This window comes from Poecilia mexicana, unplaced genomic scaffold (assembly GCF_051168715.1).
Source record: "Poecilia mexicana isolate PSO_F unplaced genomic scaffold, ASM5116871v1 scaffold_16, whole genome shotgun sequence".
Taxonomy (NCBI): Eukaryota; Metazoa; Chordata; class Actinopteri; order Cyprinodontiformes; family Poeciliidae; genus Poecilia; species Poecilia mexicana.
Window position 1 is genome coordinate 23,818,246 of NW_028263385.1, and position 27,383 is coordinate 23,845,628.

Below are 27,383 nucleotides of genomic sequence, written 5' to 3' on the forward strand. Positions count from 1 at the left end.
TTCCACCTTCCTTTTGGCACAACAACCCAGACGTCACGGCAGGTTCAACCGATGAACTTTTTACGACCTCTCTTTGGCAAAGCTCTCTTCTTGAGCTGCTCTGGCTCGCCTTGTACATGTTTCTTAAAAAAAAAAAAAAAAAAAATTCCTCGGGTTGGTAAATCTTTTAATTGTCGCTGAAACCTTCTATTAGGCAGAATTTATGCTCCCTCAGTTCAGCGGATTAAAACACTGCAGCATACCTAATCGACAGCAAAGTGTGGCGCGGGCTCCTTTGGATGCGAATGAATCAGAACGGAGCGAGCCGCACGTTCCCGGCAACAAAAGGACCCAAGTTGGCTGCGGATCGCGTGTGCCGAGGAATCTTGTTATTTACCAAATACAGAAGGCTACGGGAGAAAAATGGAGCCCCCCTCAGCGCAATGGCTTTTTGCAACTTTCTATGATGATTAATAAGGTTCCATTTGTCCGGGAAGCAGCAGGGTCAATAGCACAAGATTACAAGGGGCACGCAGCGTAGATGTCTGAGAGGTTTAATAGAAGCTCACTTTCCTTTTCCCTGTGTGCTTTATTGGTTCATAATAGGGTACCGTGTGAAATGTGGAAAAGCTGACACTATAAAAGAAGGGCTTGTCTGTGTGATATTGTATACGAGTCTGGGTGCAAGAGTGAAAGAGGAAAAGCTTGGGAGACTGATAAGACAAGAAACATGGAGAATGACTGATTCAAATGCCCTAAAAGTGCGAGGATGAAACGCATTTGCTTCCTCTTGAGGGTTCGTAAACTTCTGCCTATAGTTACGGATCCACGTTTCATCTGTCTGGTTCGGCGAGAAGCTGGATGTAACTTTATCTCCCTACTTGATGATAAAACGATGGCGGTGACTCAGCCCGGATCAACATTAATACCTCAGACATTTTCTCGCTTCCACTTCCACAGACTAATGACTGAATAATGTAGCCGTTTCGACGTAGGTGTATGTTTGTGCGCACACCAGTGAGTCACAGTGAGCTGCTATGCTGTCATTTCCTCGAACAATGTTTCCACGTTGCCGCGTGACGCTGGCGGCTTCCATTTGCTGCCAGATGTTTATGATGCAACTGGCGGAGGCTGTAGCTGCAGATGGCACTATGTGCACCCAGACTGTGTGTGTGTGTGTGTGTGCGCATGTTGTCACTCCGTTAGTGCATTTACTTTTTCTGAAATTGCGTTCGCTCCTGCTTTTAAGCCAAGTCGGAGCTGTGATGTGGCTGCACCTTCTGCTCAGAGCAAGCTCGGCTTTTGCGGAGAGCCTTTTAGCAGTCTTTGTTCTCCTGAAACTTTCTCCGCCTTTTGTCACTCTACTGATTGAAATGTGAACGTAGTTTTTGGACAGGGATGCGGAAAAGTGGAAAGACACGAATACATGGTTTTAATCTTGAACAAGGATTTGTATTCAAGAAGAATTAAGTTACCTAATAGATTTGACCGTATCGCTCATATAGCTAACTTTTATTTCATCTTTTTATTTTGCTAAAAGTTACAACAGTTTTCCCCCATAGTGCTGCAGTGCTTCAGTCTGCAGCAGAATGTGTGTGTTTTACCTTCAAACCAGTGAGGCTCGAGCCATTAGTTGTTTCCATCTATGCTACCATTTCAAATCAAACATGGTGGGCAGAGTGTGCATTTACTCTCTAAAGAAAAAAGTTTTCAAAGGTTAGAGTGGTCTAAAGTATGAAAGTACGTCAAGTTAAGAGATTATATGGAAGGTCTGGCCGCTTGGTGAGATTCATTATGAACCGCAGCAGCAGAGTGGAGAAGGGGCAGAGACTCCTCGAAGCCGAGGATGAGCACAAAAAAATGATATATTTTTTCCAAGTCCTAAATGCTTTCTGAAGTTGTAACGACAACAACTTGACTGCTACCAGTCCCTACCCTTTCCATATGTTTTATTAGCTGCCTGCAGGTATTAATGTGCAGACTTATTCAGGAACCCAAATAAGGTTTACTTAATCACATTTAATTGGGTAAATAATGTATCTAAATAAATCAAATTACCGAAAAACTCATCCAATAAATACAAATTATTTTGTAATTAAAATTCCTATTATTTTATTAGTATTATTAGTTTTATCATTATTACTATCATTATTAGTTTTAAATAAATGCAAATGTACATCCTGCATATCTGTGAGTTTACTCTTTTGTCATGCTGAAGGTGACACTAAACACACGCTTTGTACTTTAAAGTGTTGCATCTAATTTTGTAGGATGCAAAAAATGTCTTACATAAGAATTACTTATTTTTTAAGGTGAAATTTGTTTTGAAGAACTGTATATAAATTAGATGATAAAGTAAAATCACGCAGTCAGACCTGCAATAGGTTTTCCAAAAAATAAACATGCATGCCACACTTTTCAGATTTGTATATGTAAAAAAAAAAAAAAAAGTCAGTTTCTTCTACTTGACAGTTAATTCCTACTTTGTGCCGGTCTGCCACATAACATAAATCAAATTTTGTTGTTGTAAACAACATGAAAAGTACTGGGGGAATGAATACTTTTGCACAGCCCTGCACCCACACAGTCTCCTTGCTCTTGACGATTTCTGAACCTTACCTGCAGTATTTAACCTTCTGCTGTGGACACACATGAGTAGCTACAGTGGGAAGAGGGATGTTTGCATTATGACAGCTACAACAAGTCAATGCGACCTTATCAGAGTAAACTCAAGGTAACAGAAATTATTCGTGACGACCGTTTGCCGTCGCCTGGCCTTTACTTGCACTGCTGGCGCTTTGCTTCTCCTACACTCATTTAGTTTATTACGCTAATAAGAGTCTTCAGAGAAATATCTCTCTTTGCCACATTGAAGGGGAGTTCACAGCTCTGAAAAGCTGTCACGGTGGTGCTCATTTGTCTGGAAAAAGTTAGACATCTTGTCTTTTTTAAATCCTGCTCTCAGCGGAGTAACACATTTTAAATGGCAGAGTTTGAAGTGATATCCTGTCAGCTACTTTAAAGTGTTGAAATAACAGACCTTGGCTTCATATCAGATAAAAATATCTAAAAATAAATAAAATAAATAAATAAATAAAAGTGTTGATCTTGGTTGTTGTTAATTGGTGTAAAAACTGATGTTCGCTCGACACAGATGTCAATAAACGCAGTTATGCAACACTCACAACAAGATGTTCAGATCTGGGGATTTGCATCTTTCCTGCCGTGATTGCAGCTTCACTTTGGTCGTGTCCACATCCTACAGACACAAACCTGCTGTGCTCCTGCTAAGAATGGGACTGTGGGTGCATCTGTTTGCAAATACGTGTGATAGTTGAGCGAAAGAGTCTCTATGTGCATGCTGGTACGCTGATGCGCCTGCTGCTCCTGCCGGCTCACTGTGTGGGTGGTGTGGGCACTTTGCTTCCCTGAAAGCCTCGGCGTGTGCGAGTTTGCTTGCAGGAGTTACCTGGTGCTTCTGCTGCTGCTGCTTGCTCAGGTTCCGGCTGTAGGTGTTATATTTGACAATGTCTTGGTTCAGGTCGTCCACCCTGTCCATCAGAAGCTGAAGACTCTTCTCCAAGTGGTTGCTGGAATGAGATGACAAACCGTGTCAGACGGGGGGTTTTTTGTCTCGCCCGACAGAATTTGTGAGAAACGTCAGTGAGAGCCGAGACGTGTCCCTCGTCTCTATTGACAAGTTCCATTAAGCTTTAATTTAAAGAGATTTCACAAGCATATAGAGACTTTACAACTACAGCCGCAGCGTGTTGCACCTCATAAATACAGCATTGGATAAATGTTTGGTTATGAGTTGAATGTTTGCTTATTTTTCAGGCATAATAAGAGTCTGTCAGACCATAAATTCACAATAAACATGCCACCACAAATCCCACTACACTACTTACTTTGTGATTAACATCACGCAAATCGATCCAGTGGGATCATGGGGGTGTGCTTCCTCATAAACACTATGGATAAAATGTGTGTCGAGTATTAAAAAAAAGTAAATATTATATCCGTCAGTTTTGAGTCTGAACTGTGGCTGAACCGCTCCAAATCGGTAGATTTACATTTAACTTTAAAACTCAATCTGCTGGGGGAATGAATAATTTGGGTTTTAGTTGTATTTTAAAATTGTCGTTCATCTTTCTTATTTTTTAAAATAGTAATAAAAAAAACGATAAGACTTTTCAAAAACTCAATCATAAAAAGCGCGATACCAATGGTCACAATGACAACAACACTCCTCAGAGTGGATGCTGTTACCGAATGAAGACAACCTAACATTTGTCGTTTTCAGTATCAGTAAGTTGAAAACTGGAGTCAGAGAAAGCAAAGATATAAGGAAGCATTTACAAATAATCATTTAGTATAACTTAAGATTTGTGTCTTTAGGGATAGAGCTAAAAATTTTAAACGTGGTTTTTATGTTTTATAAAACACAAATGTGTGTCATATCAGGGGAAACGTAAACCAATTTTAATCAAAACCATGATTTAAAACTTCTTCTTTGTTGTTTTTTATTTTCTACGATGTGACTACTGTTGGTTTATCTTTGTTTCTAAACGTCCATGTGCTCCATGTTTTTGGTTCCGTAAAGTGACTTTGTGTTTTTCAAAAGTGTTTTATAAATGCTTTTTACCTACTTCGACAATACTAATGCAACCTAAATTTACTAAAAAAACATTTCCTTTGACAATTTGGACCAATTTTCAGGTCGGTGTCAGTGAAATGTCAGGATAGATGGATGCATCTCCCAGAATAACAGCTGCTGCCTGCTGAGCCTCAACCACCTTGTGAATCTCTCCGATTTAGAGAGATTTACATTTTATCGAGTCTGGGGTCTACATAGTAAAATGGATTGGCTCCAATAGTCTCTTTGTTAACTTGAACGAGGCTTAAAAAAAAACAAAGGTTTTACAGTGCATGTGCCGTTTTCAGACAGAGAAATGTCAGAGAGAGGGAAAAAAAGGAGAACATCAAAACATAATGCCAGTCGTCTCCCGTCTGATTTTTAGGAACAGTACGTCTCTCTACCTTGCACCTTGGGTTCAACCTTGACGAGGCTGCAGGGGTCTGCTTATAGCTTGAATCCCTCTTATGTTTTCTTCTGCTGAATTACGTTGTTTCATTTATGAAGGTTTTGGGTGAAACACAATGCAGCATGTTACTGCGAAAACACATATTCCTACCTCCGTTTGACAAATTCTAGCAGGATGACCTGTCTTTGTGTAGGTTTGGGGGGAATTAGCAGAGATAACACTGTTTTGGTTTTTGTTTTTTTTCTCATCAGGGTTACAAACCCACAGCTCAACACTTCCAGAGTTATTGGGGCTACAGTGCCATGCTTCTTGGCAACAAATTTTGTTTGTTTTGGCTCGACAGGAGCAGAAGTTTACCTTACATGACAGATGGATTCTTCCGTAATCACAGCCAGGAGAAAAAATCCCTGCTGCCATGTTCCAAACTTTTCTTTTGTTTTGTAGCCAAAATATCAAAATTCAGGCTAACAAGATTCCCATACTGCCAGCAGGAGATTTTCTTTTTTATTCAGTAACTGGTTCAGTGCTTTGTTAGATAGATTTGTTGTTGACAGATAGATGCTTCATGCAATCCACTGCCATTTTTTCCCCCTTAAACTTTCTCTGGAGGGAATCAAACAAAGTTGAAAAAAAAAAGAGTGGGATGATCTAAACCCACCAGTTTAGAGACAAAGGTCAGAGCTTTCTGAACTGGATGGATTTCATCATGCTGTTAGGTCAGATTTTTTTTAAAAAGTTATTTTAAATCCTACATTTCTCCACATAACATAAATAGTCATTGATTGAAGTCTAAGTTAGATGTCTGGGAAAGTTACTTTTCACTTCATAAGTATCTTTGGGAAAAAAAGAAAAAAAAAACTATTGCGCGAACAAAGTCAGAAATCAAAGAGAAAACCCAAAACTAAAGAAGAGTGGAAAAAAGAACTCAGAAAGATTACAAAATATTGATGCAGAGCTGGAGGCTTTATTCTGCCCAAAGTCATGAATTTCCAGCTAACTGAGCTTCCAACCTGACACCACTAGTTTGCTAAACGTCTCTCATCTCATATTTCAAAGACATCTTGGATCAAATAACCAACAATATTTAATCTCTAGTGTTGTAATGGAGACACACTAAACATGGACCTCCCCAGCACATGCATATTAAATGAGCCTAATCTCAACTTTTCACCATGAAGTAGCGGTTCTCTTCATTTTATTTCTGATTATGCTATCAGTTCAAACTCCATTTAACTGGTGGCTATGGAAAAATTTTGACTAAATAGTGTCGCCATAGAAACTTAGTGGCAACGTTAAACTTACATAACACCATCTACGATAAAGAGCGAATGAAAGATGAGCCTGTGAGTTTCTTAATACATTGTTGATGTTAAGATTGTAAGAACTAGTGATTATTAGTAGCATTATTAACACAAAAAGCTAATTGCTAACATTAAGTGCAATTTTCCAAAGATCCTAGCATTAGGCTAAAGTCCTCTCATTAAAATCATGTTCATTAGCAGAACTATGGTAGAATGTTCAAGAAAGGCAGATCTGCAATCTGCAAAGAAAAAATAGCTTTTCTATTGCTCCCATTACTTAGCATTCCTAATCAATATCAACTCCTCATCCTTAGTTTACTAAAGACGAGCAAGATAAGTGTGCAGTAAAAGCTGCTATGCTTCCTGTCCCTTTTTTGTAGGCACAAGAATATACTGCAGTCCAAGCATATTGCACAATTGTTCTGACTCCTGCTCTTTTAATATCAACTCAAACTATGAGCAAAATGTCAGACGTATAAATCGTTTGGCCAGAGTCCACACAGCAAAGAGAAACTAAACGACCGCACTACTGCATGAAAATTAACCCCCTCTCCCACATCTCTCAAAAATATGCACATCCTAAAGACGGCTCTGGATCATCTCAGCTTAGCGTCAGCCTCCTTCCACCGCTAACACCTTAATCACATTAAAATGCAAACATGCACTGCAAGCAACCACGGGCATGCGCATAATTACGCAAACGCGGGCTGATGATGATTTATGGGGTGCTATTTTCATATGCCTCAACTATCTGTGACACTACCCATATTAAAATCTTGCACCTGCTTGAGGTGCGTGCTAATATCTGTGATTACATTATCTGCTTAAAGGGATAGGTGTCTGTTGCCAAAAGGAGGACGCTGCATGCGCACTTCATTAGCGAGCCGCAGTTTTAGCCCGTTCCGAAGCGGGATGCTCACTTTTGCAATTTGAACTGGAGAGTAAAAAGCATTTCAAAATGAACAATGGTTGGGAATGCCAGTCATTTCTGCGTTCTGATCTGGTGCCAGTCCGGTCGTGTTAAACAGTGAGGGGCGCTGTGATGAGTTTGGCTTTCCTACATGAAAACTCAGTGGCTCGAGACCAAATCACAGGATAGCGCTTCCCCGCTGTGGCCCTCCGACTGCGTAAGGAACGGCTCCCTCCATGAACGGCCTGCTTAAAACTGGTTTATTAAAGCGAAATGACGGCTAATGCGTGTGGTATGTTTAAATATTGTATGCATGGATAATCATGCAGTCAGAACAGGAGTCCTCAAAGCACCGTTCGCCTCTGTTTCAAACCAGTCGATATGTGTGAGATGGTAAATCTTAGGTGTGGGGAAAAAATGATCAGTTTAGGTTTTTTTCCCCCCTTTCTTAAACCTGCTTTTGTGTCCAATTATATCTGCTAAATAGGTTAGGAGGATGGCTCAGTGAGAAGTTTTCAAGAAAGCAATCAAAAATGTTACACTAAATAAAATTTTGAATGGTTTTAATTAGAGTTATAAAACAACGGCTGATATGTTCATATGGGTTGTATTAAGGATTAATACACTGATTAACACTTCCAGTTAATATTTGTCATAAAATAATTTGTCTGGACACAAATTCAAGTTTATGTCCAACTTGCCAGCAAGTTGAACTTTTTAACCCTGAGAAAGTCGATAACAATTAACAAAAGATCTTTACTGTGGTTGTCAGGGAAACTGTTCCATGTCATCTTGTTAGAAGATATTTACAAAGCTTCTTCCTATTTCAGTAACATGTTATGCCTTAACCACAAACTATTTTTTTCTTTAGAACATGGAGGATAAACCAGATGCCATCAGAAAACAAAGGTGCTTGTTGGTCAGTCGTATTGCTTAGGAACACAGAAGATGCATCTGTTGTGATGGACGGGGAAACGTTTCATCCTTCACACTGAACTGTATTAATCAGTAATAATTTAACTGAGCTTGTAAGGTCTTAAATGTATAACAAAGAAGAGGAATCTGGACTCAGACATTTTAAATGTATGCAATTATTCTGTTTGTGGTCCAACAACATTGCAGTTTTTTTGGTTTTTTTTACTTGCATCCAATTAAAATATTAAAAAAAAGTGGTTAAGGCTAAAACAGAGCAGTTAGAATCCAATTCCCTTATTTGAATAAGAATTATTTTTCTTAATTTGACCAAAACTTCTTAAAAATGTGAATTTAATTGAAGTAAAACATTTTCAAACTTCTCTAGCAGCAAATTAATTTGCATATTAGCTACCCACAAACATGATTAAAATCTATCCAAATAATGCAGAATTGCTCCACACACTTTAATTTAAATTTTAATCATTACATCCTCCATGATTTTCAAAGACTGTGGCTAAATTAGTGAACTGATTGATTAGCAAGTTTGACAGATATATTTATTTCATGGTGACGTTACAAGAACAGGACAGATTAAGTAATCAAACACGCAATTTGTTAATTATCTGCATTGGCAATTATAAGTTAGCATTTTAATCATATAATGACTAACAATTTAATTTGAGCCCTCCATATAACCACAAATAAAAGAAATTAAAAAACATTATTCTTGGCATCTGCTGCCTGATTTGACCACCTTACCACCTCTTTACCTTCTAAAACGTTCTATGGTGCATTAAACAGCAAGTGTCTACAAATATATTGCAGTCAGAGAATCTCAATGTATGGTAGTTAATTAATTACTTCACTTAGTGCAGCCAATGCAGTTCTTCGTCATATGCATATTGTGTCAAGTGATGCATTAAAGATAAATTCCCTATGTATTTTGCAGACCGAGTACAGATGGTTCATTTCAATATGAGTGGGATTATGCGTCATGTGGCATTAGCGAGACACACAGTGGGTACGGAAAGTATCCAAACCCCTTTAAGTTTTTCACTCTGTTTCATTGCATCCATTTGCTAAAATCAAAAAATTATTTCATATTATTTCTCATGAATGCACTCAGCCTCTCATCTTGACAGTTTTAAAGGTTTGAATCCTTGTCAAATGGCGGTTTGACTAAAGTCCTACAGAAGGAAAGGCTTGTACTGCCTCTTATTTTCGAGGAGACCCCATAAGGGCAAGTCCTCATGTGGATAATGTTTTTATTTTTTATTTAATTAATTTATTTTTTATTTTTTTAAATCTCTTTATCTTTACTTTAATTTCTTTTTATCTCTCTTTCTCACCGTTTCTTTTTCTTAAAATCTCTCTCTTTCTCATTGTTTATTCAATGTCACATGCTGTTTTTATTTTAATTATGTAAAGCACTTTGAAATGCCTTGCTGCTGAAATGTGCTATACAAATAAAATTTGATTGATTGATTGATTGATTGACAGAAAAAACAACAACAGGAATGTAGAATTTTTATTTTTTAATTTTTTTGCCAAGGTATTAAAAAAACTAAAATATCACATGCTTCTGCTCTTAAGACCGGAAGCATTTTCAGGACAATTTGCAAAAATATTAGACAAGCAGTAAATTTGATTTATTTTTATTTATTCCTTCAAATCATGGGTTTAAAACCAGAATAGTGTTTTGTTTTCTTAAAACAAAAACAAAACAAAAAAAACAAAACAAAAAAAAAGCAATTTCAATGGGAACATGTCGAATGGGTCTGTGGCTGCTTATCTGTCACAAAAAAAGGATAAAGTGAGCAACTTTGCTGCAAAGATCATCTATGTTGGACACGCATGTGAGATCAGTGGAACTAAGAAGGTGAAGAGGTCGGATTTTCCCTCAACCACCAAAACAATCGCCTCTGTCCCCAGGATTATAAAACCGTTGGAGCCCTGAATTTCAGGGAATCAGGGAAGGAACAAACCAAACCAGAGGAATGAGGAAGCAAAACAACCTCCAAAATAGTTAAAAAGAAAACTTTGCAAACATGACACCACGTGTCTTAATATATGACTGCATTGTTCCCCCTACACTATGCATTAGCAGTTAAACGACATCAGGATTATGCATGTCAGAACAGCCAGCTTCTGCTGACAACTCCAAAAGGTTAAATTACTCAGACCGGTCCACAAGCTTTCTGATCAATATTGTATTAGAAATCGAGAACCGACTAGGTATTTCCAATCATTACTCGCTCTATTTAAAGGTCATCCTCAATGGCACCACATTCAGTGCACTGCCAGTCTGTTCATACATACTCAAATTCCAGTGGGACAATAAAGGACAAACTCTAAAGTTGTACTGATGTGTGAATAGAAGAAATTGGTTGACATTCAGTAAATTGAAGGTTCAGAGGGGAGTTGTTTAACAAAGCTGCTGCGAAAATGACTTCCATTCTCCGAATGAGCATTTTATTCTGATGGAGACTTTTTAACTGATGGGCACAAAGTGGATCGCTTGCTTCTATAGCTGCATAATTTGTTTCAAAGGAGGCGTGAAACCCCTCTATAAAACAGCTGAGTGCAGCATTAACTTGGTTAAAATAAAGCTAAGATTAAAAAAAAAAAAAAAAGATATACATTGAAGTTGGTCCAAATTTGAAAACCTTGTGCAAACGCTTCAGTTCATTTTATGTTTAAATCCAACCGTGTCATTATCTCATTGCAAAAAAAGTGACAAGTTGAAGAGGAGGAACTACGAGAAGCTTTTGTTCAAAATATCTGCTCTGAAACTACATTACAATTCCTCAAGTTCGTCTGTCAAGGGTCATTTACCCCCCTCCCCCATTGTATTCAATTCACAGCAACATCTCCATCACCACCTCCTCTGTGACCCCATTTCTCTGGCTTGTCTCGGCGCTTGGCCCCTTTCTCTTACTGGATACACATCGTCAGGGCTGCCTGATAGAGAGAGCAACTGTGTCATGCAAGGGCTTCGACATGTCTACAGATAAAATGGGATGGAGTATAATATATCTTGGATGACTTCAGGGAGGAAAAACAGAACAAAAATTATTTGACCTTCACATGTCTTGTTAAAGCTGCAGTAAGTAACTTTTTAAGAAATATATTTGCTACATATTTGCTAAAACTGTTGCTGTTTTTACAGTATAAGACGGATAATATTTGTCAGCCTCTGTGGTAGCAGTTTTCTAGTGAGCGTAACAATGCATGTTAAGGCAAATTTGGTGTTTCCAGTATTAAAATGGGCAGTTGTGTTTTCAAGAGGGACTCAAGTATTCATGGATCTCAGCTATTCACCCAGCAAATACTGGAGGTCTGCTGTATTTAGAAATATTTCTAGCTGCAATAAAGCAGGATAGTCGTGGAGCAGAAACTAACGTGGGGCCAACTATCACTGCTAAGTGAAACTAAAGTTGCTCAGCCATGTCCACTAAGCAGCTGCTTGCGGGCTGCACCTGAGCAGATAGCCTGACTAATTAACAAGCTAATATCAGCTTATTAAGCTTGAGTGGAAGATAAGAGCAGAGTAGCAAAAACCTTTAATGATCGGCACAATGCAAATGCTTAAGTGGAAACTAAGGAATAATTTGGCTCTGAATATAAAGAAGATCATGAAGGGGGTCAAGGATTTTAGGAGGGGAAAAAAAAGATCCCATCCTCAAACATAAAAATAAAGTGTGTGTGTGTGTGCGCGTGTGTGTGTGTGTGCGTGCGTGTGTGTGGAGAGTTCCCACATTTATTCCTGAGGACTCCTATCTCTGAAGATCTTTCCTGGGCAGCAGACAGGAAAGAAGGACGAAGAAGGCCCAGCAGCAATTCCACTTCTTGAGAGTCCTCAGATGGAAAAGACTGGAGGGGATGCTGCTGGTGACCTTCAATTGCTCCACCGTTGAAAGTGTGTTGGTGTATGGTATCGCTCTCTGATATGCTGGCTGCACTGAGGCTGAGAGGAAGAAACTGGGCCGGGTGATAAAGTCAGCTGGTAAGATAGCTGGCTGCCCTTTACACTCCATGTTCAAATGTGTTTGCAGCAGTACAAGTTACTGTTTCTTTTCCGTTTAAAATAAATTATACCAAGTCAGGCTTTTTACAGCTTTAGTGGAAATACCTTCGTCCAATAAAACCAAGGCACTTTAACAAAACGTTAACCTGTGTAAATCCCATACCAACATGAGCCTAACCCCCAGCAACAGGACATTAAAGTCAATAGGCACAGTTAGGGTCAAGGCCAGGAATGACGGAAGCAGAAAACTTTCTTTTAGCAGTTTTTATTGGTCTAGCTAAAGGCCAGAACAAAATAACTTATCATCCAAGTAAGAAAATTGCTTAGGACTCTGCTTTACTCTCTGGATGTAAAGTTGCTCTACAGTTTTCCAGAGTTGAGCCACGTGACATTGACAGAAACAAAAACCTTTACACTAAATGTCAGACGTAAATAGAGTACCATCATTATGGCTTCTCCGAAGATGCATTGGGACAAAATTAAAGCAAACATTGTAAACACCGTTTGGATCGGTCGCAGTCGGGCTCTCGCTCCTATTTTAAGCGACTCGACAGCTTAATGGGAAGAAGCTCTGCTGAGATCTCCCTAAAGGAAAACGTCCTGTAATGAAATCCAGTGGGAGGCGAGCTGTTGCTGGATAACAACACTCCACATGTGAGTCAGACCGTCAGCCACTCCGGGAAGAGTGTTTTCCAAATTCCCAAACTGTGACTGGGAAAAGGTCAAGGCACACTTCATAAAGCTTTTATGGACTACCTTTTGAGAGACTGCAAAGTGCAGACAAGGCTACTTGTACCACCAACTGATGTAACTCAACCGTTGCCAAGTTTCATCCAGGATAGACTATTTTTTGGTTAAACAGAAGAGAACTCGTCTCGATTGCAAGCATTTTGCCGCTTGCAAAGATGCAGTCGTTGCAGCTTTAAGTGGAACTACGTTTAAAATGAAATGACCATCGAACGCAATTGGGCATGTCGAAAAAGATCAATGTTAGCAGCTTATCTGTGTCCAACACATCCTTGGAATAATGCTGAGCTCTGAATAGAATCTGCATGTATTTACCTTTTGTATGACATCTCACAGAAACAAATGTGAACAGAAGAGGCAAAACATAAACCACACAGATTTAGATCCATGGACAGAATTACCATAAAAGTACCTGATAAACCGCTATCTAGTCCTTTCAGTTGCAAATAAGGACCTGCTACTTTGCTACATTTTATTTTTAATTATAGTCATTTAGCAGCTGACAGAGGAAACCTGTTTATTTAACGTGGGCCAACTGCGAAGATTTTTATAGCCTATAAATGCTTTACGCCCCACTACAAGGGAAGATTGGGCCATAAATTAGAAAATAAAACCCCTCAATTTAATGTAAAATAAAACTTTTTTAGATACAGCGAGAAAAGTAAGTGTAGAGATAAAAATCTGTGCCAAATTTGATTTTAAGACAAGCGGTATATCCAGTTCCAAAGCCAGCGGGCGGATCGATCATGCTTCGGGCTTGTGCTGCAGCCCGGGGCATATTTTACTCATAGTGGAGTAGAATCAAGCCAATAAAAGAAAACATCACACCATCTGTAAAAGGAAAAAAAAAAAAAAAACTGCTGACAATAAAAAAAAAAGAGCAGGGAAGAATAATGATCCCAAAGAAAAGTTTAAATTACCACAACGGCCCAGATGCCTCCTTGCAGAAACAATCGGAGAAAAATCTGCAGAAAATGAACCGATAAGACTCCCAGTTGGCAACAAAGCATTTACAGGCCAAAGACAGCTGCCGACCTGAAGGGCGTTCAATCCTTTCCTGCAAGCACTTTTGCATTTTAGGCTTGCGGAGGCCATAAAAGATGCAAATAAAAAAGTAACGCCATTTAAAAATTGAAGACATCCAGCCTTTTGGAGAACATTTTGTATTCTACTTACTTAGCTGCTCTCATGATTGGAAAATTTGCCCTGTGGTGCCCGCACTGTTTAATGCATTTCTATTTACATACGTTTCAACTCAGGTCGATCACACAGACAAGTGGTAATGGACCAAGCCAGCTGCTTAAATAGACAGAAAAAGTAAAAACGCTAAAAGCATTTTTTTTTTTTTTTTTATATAATGAACTACCAAGCGTCTGATGATTGAGCAGGGAGTGATGTCGAAGCTTAACAAACGCACTCCAGTCTGCGACATTGCAAACATGGAGTCGTTTCCAAGATGTTTTGGCTACGGAGATGAATTTGCATTCGTGCAATCAATCACCGCGATCAACATCATCATCTGTGGTAAGAACAACCCTGCTTGCTGAAGTGAAACTGCACTCAGTCAGCCTTATACACAGATGACATTGATGAATGGGCCAGGAGATTGGGAAATGAGACAAAAGGAAAAACATTAAATAAAACCCATTATCGTTTCTAGGTTCTTTTTTTTATTTATTTTATTTTTTTTCTGAAGGAGTGGAAATGAATAGAAAAGGGTGGAGCTGTCAGCCGACGACGTAGAGAGATGGACATTACAATCCCAAACCAGAACAGAGCTGCACAGCAATCTGACAACTTCAGGAAACAATTTCATCTCGAAAGGCATCCCATCGGCAATCATGTCAGAAAGCCTATGGGGAGGCCTCCTTCTCCGCCGCTCCCCCCGCCTCCTTTTGGGGTGATATCAAAAAGCTGTGCTTCGACTTCAGAGCAGTCATCTTCGAAAGTAAATAACATGCAAGATAAGTGAGTCTACCTGACAACTTTAACAAATGATCGTATCTGTGTTTAGGAGCGGCTGGCCGTGCATTCTGAGAAGAAGAAGAAAAAAAAGGCTGTGTTCACACGACTCTCGGATGCTCAGAAGGACTCGGAGGAGAAGAATAGCGATTCCTGCGGTGATTCTGGGTAATGTACGGGTAAGTGCAGTGCGCTATGGGAGCAAAACAGTGTATAAATCAGCACTTCCAGTCGTTATTGTGCTAATTTCTCACACCTGCCCCTGGGAAGCTTTTTGATTAGCAGCTTCACAGCTGTTGCTCCACTTGCAGCAGTTTATCTCCATAAGTGATTGCTGATAAATTCTCCCGAGACTGATGCAGAGCTCCTCTGAGATGTAAATGTGAGACTTAAAGAGTGGGCCTGTGAGCAGATTCGAGGGGTGGATCTTTGCTCCTATGGCGCTCATTACTGATATGAGAAAGTCTGATGGCTCGTTCCGTTTCTGAACACATATCTGAATAAATTAGCGGGGGACAGTTTTAATGTGACAAAATTTTAGTATCAAGGTCAGCCAGGCGATACCGACAGCACGGTACGACGTGAGCGAAGTTGACCTTCTGACCTTCCTCAAATCTAATAAACTTGGTATAAGACATTTGTGCAGAAAAATGCTTTGTTTGTGCTGCTATCATTAAAAAAAAAAAAAAATAAATTACTAAGTTTCTGGAGGTCATAGAAGGTCAACCCATTTGTGAAATCAAACAAATTTGGTGTCAATCAACTGAGCTACATTTGTGTTGGTTTGTGCTCCCAAAATGTGTGTTTGTGCTGCTTTTGTTTCCACGATATTAATTAAAGTTCAAAGGTCAAAAGTTCAACCAACCCCTCCACATTAACCAAATCAAACAAAATTGCTTTTTTTTTTTTTTTTTTAAAGCTTATTTATAAAAATCTGAAAACAGACTAAAGGTTTCCCAAATCTCAAAATGCAAGTATTTCTGATTGTGAACTACAGATGATCAGATGCAGTCCTTATGTGAACCAGATATTCTCTGCTAACAAGACATTTTTATTTTATGAAAAACAACAGATCAACTTCAGAACTACTTTCTGTTAAACATACCTTGAAGACGCACAGATTCGCATCTAGGACAAGGTGAGCTCTTAATGATTTCTAAGGCTTCCAATAAGAGTGGAATTGATGATTCTGGTAAAACAATAGACTTTTTAACCACTAAATGTACTCAAATTAAATATTTTTTTGTGATTGTGATACTGCAAAAAAAATTGTATTAGATTATAATTCTTTTTAAATGGTTTCACTAGGGGTGCCAATAACTGTGATGGGTGTTGAAATGGTTCTTCAGTGATGGATGATTAGGAAATTTTAAGTGCCTAAAATTCTGCTGCCACATGAAGATATTCTGCATAATCATTTAAAAATAAGGTTTAAATGTCGAGGCAGGACAAATAACTTTTTATTATTATTATTATTATTGTCAACAAACACCGCCATAAAACTAAAAGGAAGAAATTATTTATCCCATTTACATTTTCCGGCCGTGTGCCACGGAACTTCATTATCCTCTAAAACTATTAAAACCACATGAAAACAGCCACGGCAGAGCAGTAGGTGTCACATTCCTTCATTAACGCGGAGAATAAACTTTGTTTTGCAGTATGGCGTTGTTTATACGAGACGGCGGATGCACAGAATGTGACCTTGTCCTCATGGATACCGTCACCTGCATATTAAACTATAGAAAACGATCTCAGTTTGACCCAGACATGGCAGCTCTCTAATGGTCAGTTCCTCGGCTAATAAGCGACGCAGAAATGAACCAAACATGTCGCGGTGTGAATTTACTTTATTATAATAAAGTTATCACTTCATAAAGCCGACGCAGAACCGGCCAACTGCACTGATCAAATATATTTCAGGAAACGACTGCTACTGCACAAAGCTGGAGTTGGACGCGTTCCCTCACCACTTATTCGAGACGATATTAAAAAAGAAAAATGGATGCTTTCTGGAGACTCCAAACAGTCTTTTAGTGGCTCTCGCCACGGTTCTCCAGGGTCTGCGTTCCATTCTAATGGCTTTCAGAACACTGTTGTGTTCTGACAACAATTCCCTAATGTCAAATCAATTTTAATTTAGAAGTGGCTGCAGGCCATGTCAGCAAATGCATCTTAGGGCCTTCAAAGAGATACAGTGATGTAGTTTTAATGCTTGAACAATGCTTTTAAGAAATTCCCGCTTTCTTCGGAACAGAAGTACCCCCCATTATGGTGGTATTTATGTGCAAATGGATCTAATGAAAGTGACAGTGTGCTCAGTGTTGGGCCATTTGGGGATTATGCTTTTTCTTTCAACCAGATTTCTTTTAGTTGGGTAGTGTTTTGGAAAGGTTTATGAAATGCTGAGGCATTGTTTGAAATGTAGGAAAAAGGAAACAAGAATTTGATTGCTTGAGAGTTGAATCTATGTCATACAAGGTCATTAGAAGTGAGTTTGAATATGTTCGCTGCAAAAACAAAGTCTTACCAAGTGTTTTTGGCCTAGTCTTTAAATATCTCATTACACTTGAAACTAACTTAGTGTTTTTACATCAAGAAATACGAGCTTGTTTTAAGTAAACACATAAAAAGGACTACTTCCACTGGCAGATTATTCCACTTATAGGAAAAATATCTTACTATAAGTGAAATATTCAAGAAAGCCCTAAAATTACAAATTAATATCACAATCAAAAACTCCTGGCAACCAAGATGGTTAAAATAAACAAGCTAATAAACTCACTATTTCCCCCTCCAGTTGAGGTTGCAGAGACATGTTGCAGGTATTTACCTCTGGAGGATTTAAAACCTGCTAGAAACCAAACAAATCCTGGCGAAAGTTGTCGACCCTGATTCTTGGTGTTAAATGTTACCGTGGGCTTATGTCTGACCTGCTGGAGAGGTTGAGCAGTTCGTGCTTGTCGGAGACGGTGGACTTGTCCTCCAGCTCCCACAGCAACACGTTGATGAGGTGGGAGTTTTTGATGACTATGGGCACCTCCTCGAACATATTTTCAAAGCCGACGCTGGCCTTCTTCAAGCTGGAGGAACAGAACGTGAAGATGATAAAACCACATGTTATAGTTGGCTTACATTCAATGAACTGCGGTTAAGATTCAGGCAGTTAGTCTGCATTTCCACTCAGATGAAAAACAGAAAAAAAATTAGTGGGTAGAATCACATCACTGACAGAAATATGTGCCCTTTTGTTAGAAAAGCAGGTTAACCATTAAGCAATCTATATAAGGTATCCACTAACAGTTCCGGTAAAAACAAGCACACCGTCTGTCAACAGAGTTAAAAATATATAAAAGGACATGAGGTTGTTTTAAAGGGGATGGCTTCCATAACAACCAGCCACATTAACCTTTAAACAGAGCTGTTTCTCTACCGAAGTACATTTGCATTCAATTCCCAAAATCTGCCTTTTACTGTTGAAAAGGTAATGTTTTGCAATGTTACTCCCCACCTGAGAATTGTATCTCATCACTAAAAGAAAAGGGAAAATAAAAACAAATCTTAGACACGCTGCATTTTGATTAAGTTGCTTAACAGCACATGCCCTTGAAAGCCCCCCCTGCCCCAATCTCCTGGTGACACTAAATGAAATGACTTTGGTTTAAGCTTGGTTAATATCTCATGCGCAGCTAATAAACAGAGTCTCAACACGTTTTCAGAGAAGATCACTTGTGCCTCCAGGCTCAAGGATGGAGGATTCCAGAAGTGAGTGGTCGGGGGAATAATGGACAAATGAATGGATGGACAGATGGATAATGGACAGATGACTAGATGGAGGGATGGCTGGCAGGATGACAGACAGATAATCAGATGGATGGCTGAAAGGATGAATGCATAAGAAATAATGGCCAAATGAACCGATGGATGGATGATGAACAACCAAATAGATTGATGAATGGAGGGAAAGACAGAGACAAATGGAGTCTTGAGAATGAACCAAGGAGATCATGGTGAACAAATGGACAGACGGACAGACAGGAGGATGGATGCATGGCCGGCTACAGAGCAGACAGAAAACTAGACAGAGAAATACTCGTATTTGTCCATGGATGGATAAATGATAGAAAAAGGATGGAGAAGAAATTGACATTTCAATGGACGGATGCGTAAGAAATAGTGGGTATATTTACAGATAAATGAATGGATTGAAGAACTCCTGGAAAGATGGACAGTTGGACACACTTTTGACAAAAGCAAGGATGGATGGACACATAGGAAGACACATGGATTGTGGAAAAACACTTGGATGTATGGTGGACAAATGGATGCAAGGACAGACTGGAAACTGCTCTGTCTTCTTGTCCAATATTCATCCAAACCTGGAAACAATCTAAAGTTTTCCAGTCTGCTATAGTCCACCGCGGTACTCTTGCACAGCGCACATGCTGCAAACAAATGTCAAAGATTGGCTTGGTAGATCCTTGCTCTAGGATCAATACACATAACTGCATTTTTCTGCCTTGTTTGCTGTACCACAGACCAGCATGTCTGTGCCATAAATGGGGAATAAAAGAATAATGGAATCTTTTAAGATATTATATTGATTAAAAGTCTTTTATATTCTAAGTAGAGCATCACCTCAGGCAAACATAAGGAGAGACGCTGACGCACAAAAGTGGGTTTCTGTCTGAAGCTTAGAATGGAGGACAACTCGTCTTGGAATAAATTATAAGAGTCTGTAGGAAAAGTCCATAGTTACATAAATACTGCTTAGGAATTTGGCACAATTATCAATCTGGAGTACTTTAAAGTATTTGCTGCATACTGTGACCTTTCCAAATGTCTGCAGCGTGCACCGTACCATAGGCAGGACAAATTACTGAACCATACTGGACACTGGCACACTTAATGTCAAGCTCTCTTGTACGTTGGGCCCCACTGGATAAAGTCAAAGGTTCCCTACATGGGCGGACTAATTTGATGCTGTAGATTGTGTGCTGAAGTGGACACTATTGACCACTGCCTGCACAGCCCAGTGGAGCTGGAGGGAGGTTCAAAGGGATCAGGCCACTCAACTCTCATCTCTCTGATGTTTTTCCATTCTAAAAGCATGAACAAGATTTGCGAGCATATATAACCTCAAATATAGATGAGAAAGATGGAGGGGCTGGGGATTGCGCTGACTGAAGCTGACATTGGGGAGACGACATTTGAAGTTTGACACATTTGTAGGACAAAAAAGTTTAAAATCACTAGGGGTGGACAATTTGGACTTGAAGTATCATTACAATATTTAGGTAATTTATTACCTAAATAGCTCCACAAACACAAATACTGCTCTAGAAAATCATTCCCATTTATAATGCACTTCTTTAAGACACCAATCACAAAGAATTGTGAATTGAACCACTAAGTTGCACACACTGCATTTAATCATATGCAATAAATTAAAAATCTTAACAAATTTATCACAAGAATTTAATGACACAAAAGGCCAACCCCAACAATCACAGATTTTGTTGCATTACTTGTTCATTTTGACAGTATAAAAACCTTAGAAAATCCTGTAAATTTGCATCGATATCATTCTTAATCATCATATTCCAATCATATGCTTGTTAAAAGCACTGATTGTAGCTACAGCAAATCATAGGAAGTAATGAAAAGCTGCAGAAAGGAGTAGGCTCTCGACTCGTGGCCAAACGCTGGCTCAGGAAAAGACGGGGGCAACAAAGACAAAAATATAGAGAAATAAAAATAACAGAAATAGCAAAGAGCAATAAAACAGTGCTATTAAAAAGTCCCTCTGTCTGTAAATACACTTTGTAGGAGTCAGAATGCAAATCGGAAGGTTCTGAACAGTCCGTCACCTAGCGCCTCCGGGGTTTTATTATTGGACAGATAACGCTTGCACTTATCTGAACATGTGCGCCGTGTCCTCACGTGCGTGTTTGTGTACTATGTGAGGCCGGCTGCACTCGGACTTCTCCGAACCACAAGGAAAACAGTCCCCTCATTACGTTCATTTTTAGCCGCAATTTAAAAGCAATTACGATAAGCCTTGAGGTCAGAAAAAGCGTAAACATGGAACATTTGTTCGACGGGCAAGGGCGAGCTGATAAATCATCATCATCTTCATCAGCATCCATCTCCAACTGCCAGTAAATGACTCCCCCGTGGACGCGCGCTGCTGCATTTGCATCCGCTGAATAAACAGAATCAAGAAGGGGCGAAAAAGCTACGGTTTTAATTCTACATCTCGGTAAGCAATGTTTGTCCATGAGTGGATACACAAATGGAGACAAAGGATAGACAAGTGCGTTGCTCTGTGATGTCACTTACCCTTCAGTGGTGAAGTCCTTCTCCTTGCAGATCTCCATGAGCTTCGGGGTGAGTCTGTAGGCTTTCAGGGATAGGGAGCCTTGGGCTGTTTTTATAGGATCTATGATCAGAGAGCGGGGAAAAAGTTCTTAAACAGAATCATGTATAATTAATAAAGTAAATGAGCCAACTTTTAATTTCATTGTTTTACGTTCAAGCTGTAAGTGAGCCAGCTTACAACAGACATACACAATGAGATTTGCACATCAGTCTAGCAAAATGTGTCCGATGCCTACTGGTTGAACTCTATCAGACATGTCAGACAGCCAACCAAGCTTATTGCTGCACCAAATGCAATTTTCTGGCCAATCGCTGATCGTTAAAAAGCTGATCGATAAAAGACAATATCATCATGTATCGGTTGTGTTCCCAACTGTGCATCCCAGTTCTTTAGCCTCGACGACACACGGTGTCCTCATGGACCCATTGACTAACTTGTCAGCGTTTTGAGGGTGACAATTAAAGGGTTGATGACTGTGCTTTGTTCTCCATCGTTTCCATCCAGGGATGCCGTCTCACAGAATCAAAAGTTTCACATTTTTTAAAATGTCTTCATTTACAATATCACAGAGTTCCTCTCATTGGAGCTGAGGGACCAGTCCCAACTCCTGAAAGACAGCTCCACGTCATAATCCCCTCTACACCAAACTTCACAGTTGACACTAATCTGTCAGGAAAGTTCAGTTCGCTTAGCAGCTGTCAAACCCAGTTTGGGTTGCCACACAGAGAGAAAGGTTTCATCTCTCCAGAGAACATGTCTGGATTGGTCTAGAGTCCACTTGGTGACATGCTTTATCCCCGGTATCAAATGTTTTGCATCAAAAAGCTATCAGTATTAGCAATATCACAACAGCAAAGGACTGCTTGGATAAAATGCAGCACAGAGTCTATTTCAAGTGTCACATGTTCACTCTGTGCTTATTGAAAATAGATCTGGACAGTGGAAATGACTAACTGTCCAGCTTAACTATATATTTTCTTGATATCAAACATCCTTATTTTGCGATGCTCTTGGTGGCATAAGGCTTAGATACAGATCTAAGAACTTCTGTATCCATTGTTCGTGAGCTAATCTGAAAGCCACATGAAGTTCAAAAGTCTGTATCTATTGATTTTGCAGGAAGTTGTTGACCTTTGAACTAAGTGCCTCAGCATCCATTGATCCCACTGTTTTGTTGTTGTTTTTTTGCACAGATTACCTTCAGATAAAATCAGGTAAAACATATTTCTGTTGCAAAGTTTTTGGGGAAAGTGTAATGATACTGTGCTATCATGATATATATGTATTTTGAGAATCTCAAACTGATATGCATTTAATTTCCTGCCTGTCGTCCAGTCATGATTAGATGTTAAAACAAAGTGCGAACATACAGCTCATTTAATATATCTCAGATTGTTGGAATATGTCAGCTAATGATTCGCTATATAGTGAATTTTCAAGGATGCAGCCATGTTCTGTAGATGCCCTTTAACTAAAAGCTTAATGATGAAGTTTCACAGGCTTGCTTTCTAACTTCCTGGCCATTAAACAAGTTCAACTACTGGATCTGCAAATGGAACGTAATGACATGACAATAATAATCAGGATTTGTTTCTGTTAATGAAACACAAAGGTTTGTATCTGCCCTCTGTCCCCAACACCATCAGCCAGACATTATAATAGCTCCAACACAGAAAGCATTGTGTTCCTGCTGACAGTAAAAGTGGTTCATTGAAGACTCGTTTCGAAATGCTGCTAACGTCCCCGTGACAAAGTACGAAAGAGAAGTCTCAAGCCGTCACTCATCTCTAAAGTGTTCTTCAGAAAAACCAGACTTTAAGCTCCACTCAGACTTTGTATCGTAGCGTGTTCGTGGAAGAATACGGTGGCTTGCTAAAGATGTCATACTCCTTGAACATTTTCATATTTTGCCTCGTTACAAATCACCAGCTTCAGTGGATGTTATTAGGTTTTTCAGGAAATGAGAACACATAAAGATGTGCACAATTCTACAAAGTTAGAAGGAAGTTGATTAGGGCTGTTGTAAACGAATATTTTAGTAATCGAGTAATCTATCGATTATTCTTACGATTAATCGAGTAATCGGATTTAAAAAAAATTATAAAATGAAATATTGGTAAATCTGGCATAATACCGGTGTTACTATCAGATATCAATATCAGTCCAATTTTTCATATTTGAGCATCCCTAACAGTTGCTTTTTTGTAGTTTAGAAAACTAACCTGTAACAATAATAGCTCACTTTCTAAGTTAACCAGAAGAAAAGCTATAGAAAAATCTGAAATTATATTGAATTTAATAACAAAGAGGCAGGCTCACAAATATGCTTATAAAAAATGTCTACAATCCAGCTTTTAGTTTATGTATTCATCTTCAGTGAGTTTAATAGATTAATTAAACTCACCTTGCCACCTAACCTGTCACGCTTTGGGTTTGAAAATACGGGAAATGCCGCCTGGAGTGGGAGGAGAGGGCGAATGAACGAACATGGGGTGGAGGGGAGGAAATAGACCAGCGGACTGACGAACCGTTAGACCGGGGGACGAACACGGGGGGAAGCAATACGGATAGTTACGACACCTTCACTGGTCACACTCAGAAACTCATCTACCAGCCATGTACGATGCGCTCCGCCACCCGTTTCTTCAGACCGGGATATGAAATTTATTGTGCGGTTCGTCGGTAAAGCTACATTTACACGGTAAGCATCAGCTACTCAGCCGCCCGCCCTGTTCAGTCTATCCGCTCACCTCAGCGCTCTTCCCGCCGTTCGCTTTCAACCAGCAGCCCCGGAGGAGAAATGCTGCCGTACTCCAGGCATTCCCCAGTCATTTTAAGGATGCTTATTGGTTCCCCAAAAACGATAAAAAGTCGGGCATTATCATCAATCAATAAAATCCCCACGGGCCAATCTTGAAGATTGGACTTTATGCCGCTGAGACTTAGCTTTTGTCAACAACTCAGAGGCGGAAGTGAGAGCTCCGCGCAACGCTAATGAAGTCCCGGCCGGAACACGGTGCGCTAACTAATAAAATATAAATTAACGAAGCTTCGAGGCAGGTAAATTTTCCTCGAGGAATTTTAGTAATCGAGGTACTCGAATCATTCGAGGAATCGTTTCAGCCCTAAAGTTGATGCTTGGGTTTAGTTTTTTAAACAACAAAAAAAAATCTAAAAAATGTGGCATGCATTAATATTCAGCCCCTTTTTTCTCAAATACCCTCTAAATAAAATCCAACACAATGAATAGCCTTCACTGGTCATCTAAATATGACCAACTCCACATTAACTTATGGCAGTGGATGGATCATGCTTGAGGACCTAGATATACGTTTCTTCAAGAAAAAAGGGTAAAAAAGCAATAAAATAATTCAGATGAAAACAGATTCAGGTTTTAAAATCGCCCAATCAAAGTGGCGCGTGTTATGTTAGTCAAGCTCAAAAAATACAGTCAAAAAGAGTTTGTGGTTGTAGCGTGACAAAATTTAACTTCTGTGAAGCCAATCCGGTTAATCTAGTGTGTTAATCTAATTTACTCATCTGTGAATATGAATGCCAAAGAGCTATTAGCAAAAGATGGATGCTGCACCTCAGAGCTGTTGTGTCTGGATCTTCCCCTACTTATACGGCGCATGACTCACAAAATGACTTTCTGATATATGCAGTCTTTAAGGTATGAAGACTGTTTTTACCACCCTCCACACGTCCCGTTTCAACAAATTTTATTTAAAAGCAATACGGCATCCATATGCTCTTCAAAACCTCTGAAGGAGAAGACTGGAAATGAGGAAAAAATTGTCACCAAGATTCAAGAAAATGAAAACAGAAAAGAAAAAAAAATAGTCAGAGGACCTTCAGAAAACTTGAAAAACTATTGATGGAGAAAATATTAAACTGTTACAATCAAGTCTTTCTGCTTGGAAATGTAATGGAAAGAAATCTAAGATGGTTTGAAACATTTCACAGGTACAAAATCCCACAAATGATTTTAAACATTACACAGTAAAACAAAATTCTTAGAATAATTATCCAGGCAATTCATAAAAACTAGATGCAAGCTATCAGTTTTTTTCTCTTTATGCAGCAGGTGCAATAACTGAGATTCAACCAACTGAGAGTGAGCAGGCTACAATTCACCTGAAGTTTTTGTGTAATTTATTGACTTTCCCAAAACGTCAGCCTTGACGAGCTATTTGCCTACAGATTCGCCAGTCGAAATAAAGACTGACGGTTGACAGCAGGTCTCAGTTGTTCCCCGGTGAGAGCAGAGAAGGCCAACACGAGGATTGCTCCTTTAAATCCACAGGAAGTGTGCTGGCTGAATTAAAACACTGAGTGATCCTGATTGAACTCTAAAGAGCCTCTTGAATTCAGACACAAAGCCTTGATCTATTTCTGAGAACAAAGACCTGCTTCTTCCGTGTGACGCACAGATAATTTTATGCATTAGTCCCGTTGGTCAGTATGCAAGAAAAACAGAATGCACTTATGTTTGATCTGCAAATGTCAAAAAGAAGAGACTCGGATCAAGACAACCAAGAGCGCAGAATAAGGTCTGAAGGAAAGCGCCCGTTGCTTTCAAATAACACAAATTAGGTGGAGAGCTGTTGTTCACTGCTCCCCCAAATAATCAAATAAGAGCATCTTAAAAGCATTTTATGTCTTCCCAATCTAATTTTAAGATCGATCCTGATTTAATGTAGAATCTAAGTTTATAATTGAAAATGTTCTTTATTTCAGTTATTCTGATCAAATGATGAAACACATGATTCAATAAACAGTGTAATATTTAACCATTTATATTGATAAAAGTTTGTTGTTTATGGTTTGCAGCTACTGAAAACCAAAAATTCTGTTTCACAGAAAATTAATATACAATATTAAATTGCTAAGAAAAAAAAAAAGATTAGAAATGTGCCATTGCCAGTTGACTTAATGTAAAGTTGAGTTGAAGGAAAAATGTTGTCTAAAAAAAGATGCACTATAAACAGGGTAACTGTCCTGCTGAGAGGATTTTGAAGCAAAGTTCATTTATCAGTTTAGGAGAAACTTACAAGGTGCAGATTAATTTTGTCTTATGGAAATTATTTGCTGATGAAATCATAATGGAAACGATTCAGATCAACTGATTCGTTTCTACTCTGTACAGATCTATCTATGCTGTGGCATTTTATTTCCATTTTGTTGCAAGTTTGTATTTGGATAAAAGGTGTACACCAATATCCACGCTTGAACTTTATTGGACACGAAAACCCAAACAAAGAATAAATGCAATATTTTGTACCGCCCCTGACGTGGTTCCGAAAAATGAGGAAGAAGCGCACAGGATCTGCTAATGGAGACGAAACCGGTCAGAACCGGTCAAAGTCAAGCGGCTTTAGATCCATCTGCAGACGGTGAAGCACAATCTCCAATTCTGCTTGATATTTAGAGAAAATGATAATTTCCTTAAAAGCCAATCAGTTTCTCAGCCAAAGTACCTTCAAAACATAAACCTCTAATTACCCCTGTGTGTGTCCATGTCAAACTCGTCGATAAACTAAACCGACTCGTTCAATGTATTTACCCAACTGGTTTTAACAACCTGTCGTCCCGTACAGGCACCGGACACCGGTTCGGTTGGCCGGCTGATTGATTCTTTCATCGGTATAAAATGACCGGTGAGCTAATGACAAAGAGAACAGAAAAAAAAAAAAAGAAAAAAAAAAAGCAATCGATGTTTGTTTCCCCTTTGACTTTAAGCAGAGATAATGTAAATTCCTTTGGGGCGCTTTGATCCGTTAAGTGCTGCATTATTGATTGACATTAGCGGGAGGCCTCTTTTAGAATGAGAAAAGGCTGCGGTGCCCCGCTGCCAGAGCCACCGGCTGGCAGGACCGGTCACAGACTTGCAGCTGAAAAATTCTTCTAATCTATCTTGGGTCTGAAAATGATCTTAAAAGGTAGAACCTGACAGAGTTTGCTGGTGAAACTCAAAGCTGTCTTTTTTTTTTTTTTTAATAAAGATGGCAGTTCTGTTTTTGTCTTTCACCTGAAAAGTAAAAGACAAACTGTGAAAGTAAAAATCTGACTTCATCAAAGATTTCTAATCTTTGTGTCACAATGACAACTTTTC

General features: G+C 39.1%; 1 protein-coding gene across 1 annotated transcript in view; it reads right to left on the bottom strand.

The window, feature by feature from the left end:
• LOC106923395 (eukaryotic translation initiation factor 3 subunit H) overlaps positions 1-27,383 on the bottom strand; it is a 71,414-nt gene that overhangs the window by 4,130 nt on the left and 39,901 nt on the right. The window contains exons 4-6 of the mRNA XM_014996394.2: positions 21,229-21,328; positions 17,820-17,969; positions 3,449-3,569 (exon numbers count right to left, since the gene is read on the bottom strand). Of these exons, the coding sequence (XP_014851880.1) occupies positions 3,449-3,569; positions 17,820-17,969; positions 21,229-21,328 (371 nt within the window). The remainder of the gene's footprint in view (positions 1-3,448; positions 3,570-17,819; positions 17,970-21,228; positions 21,329-27,383) is intronic.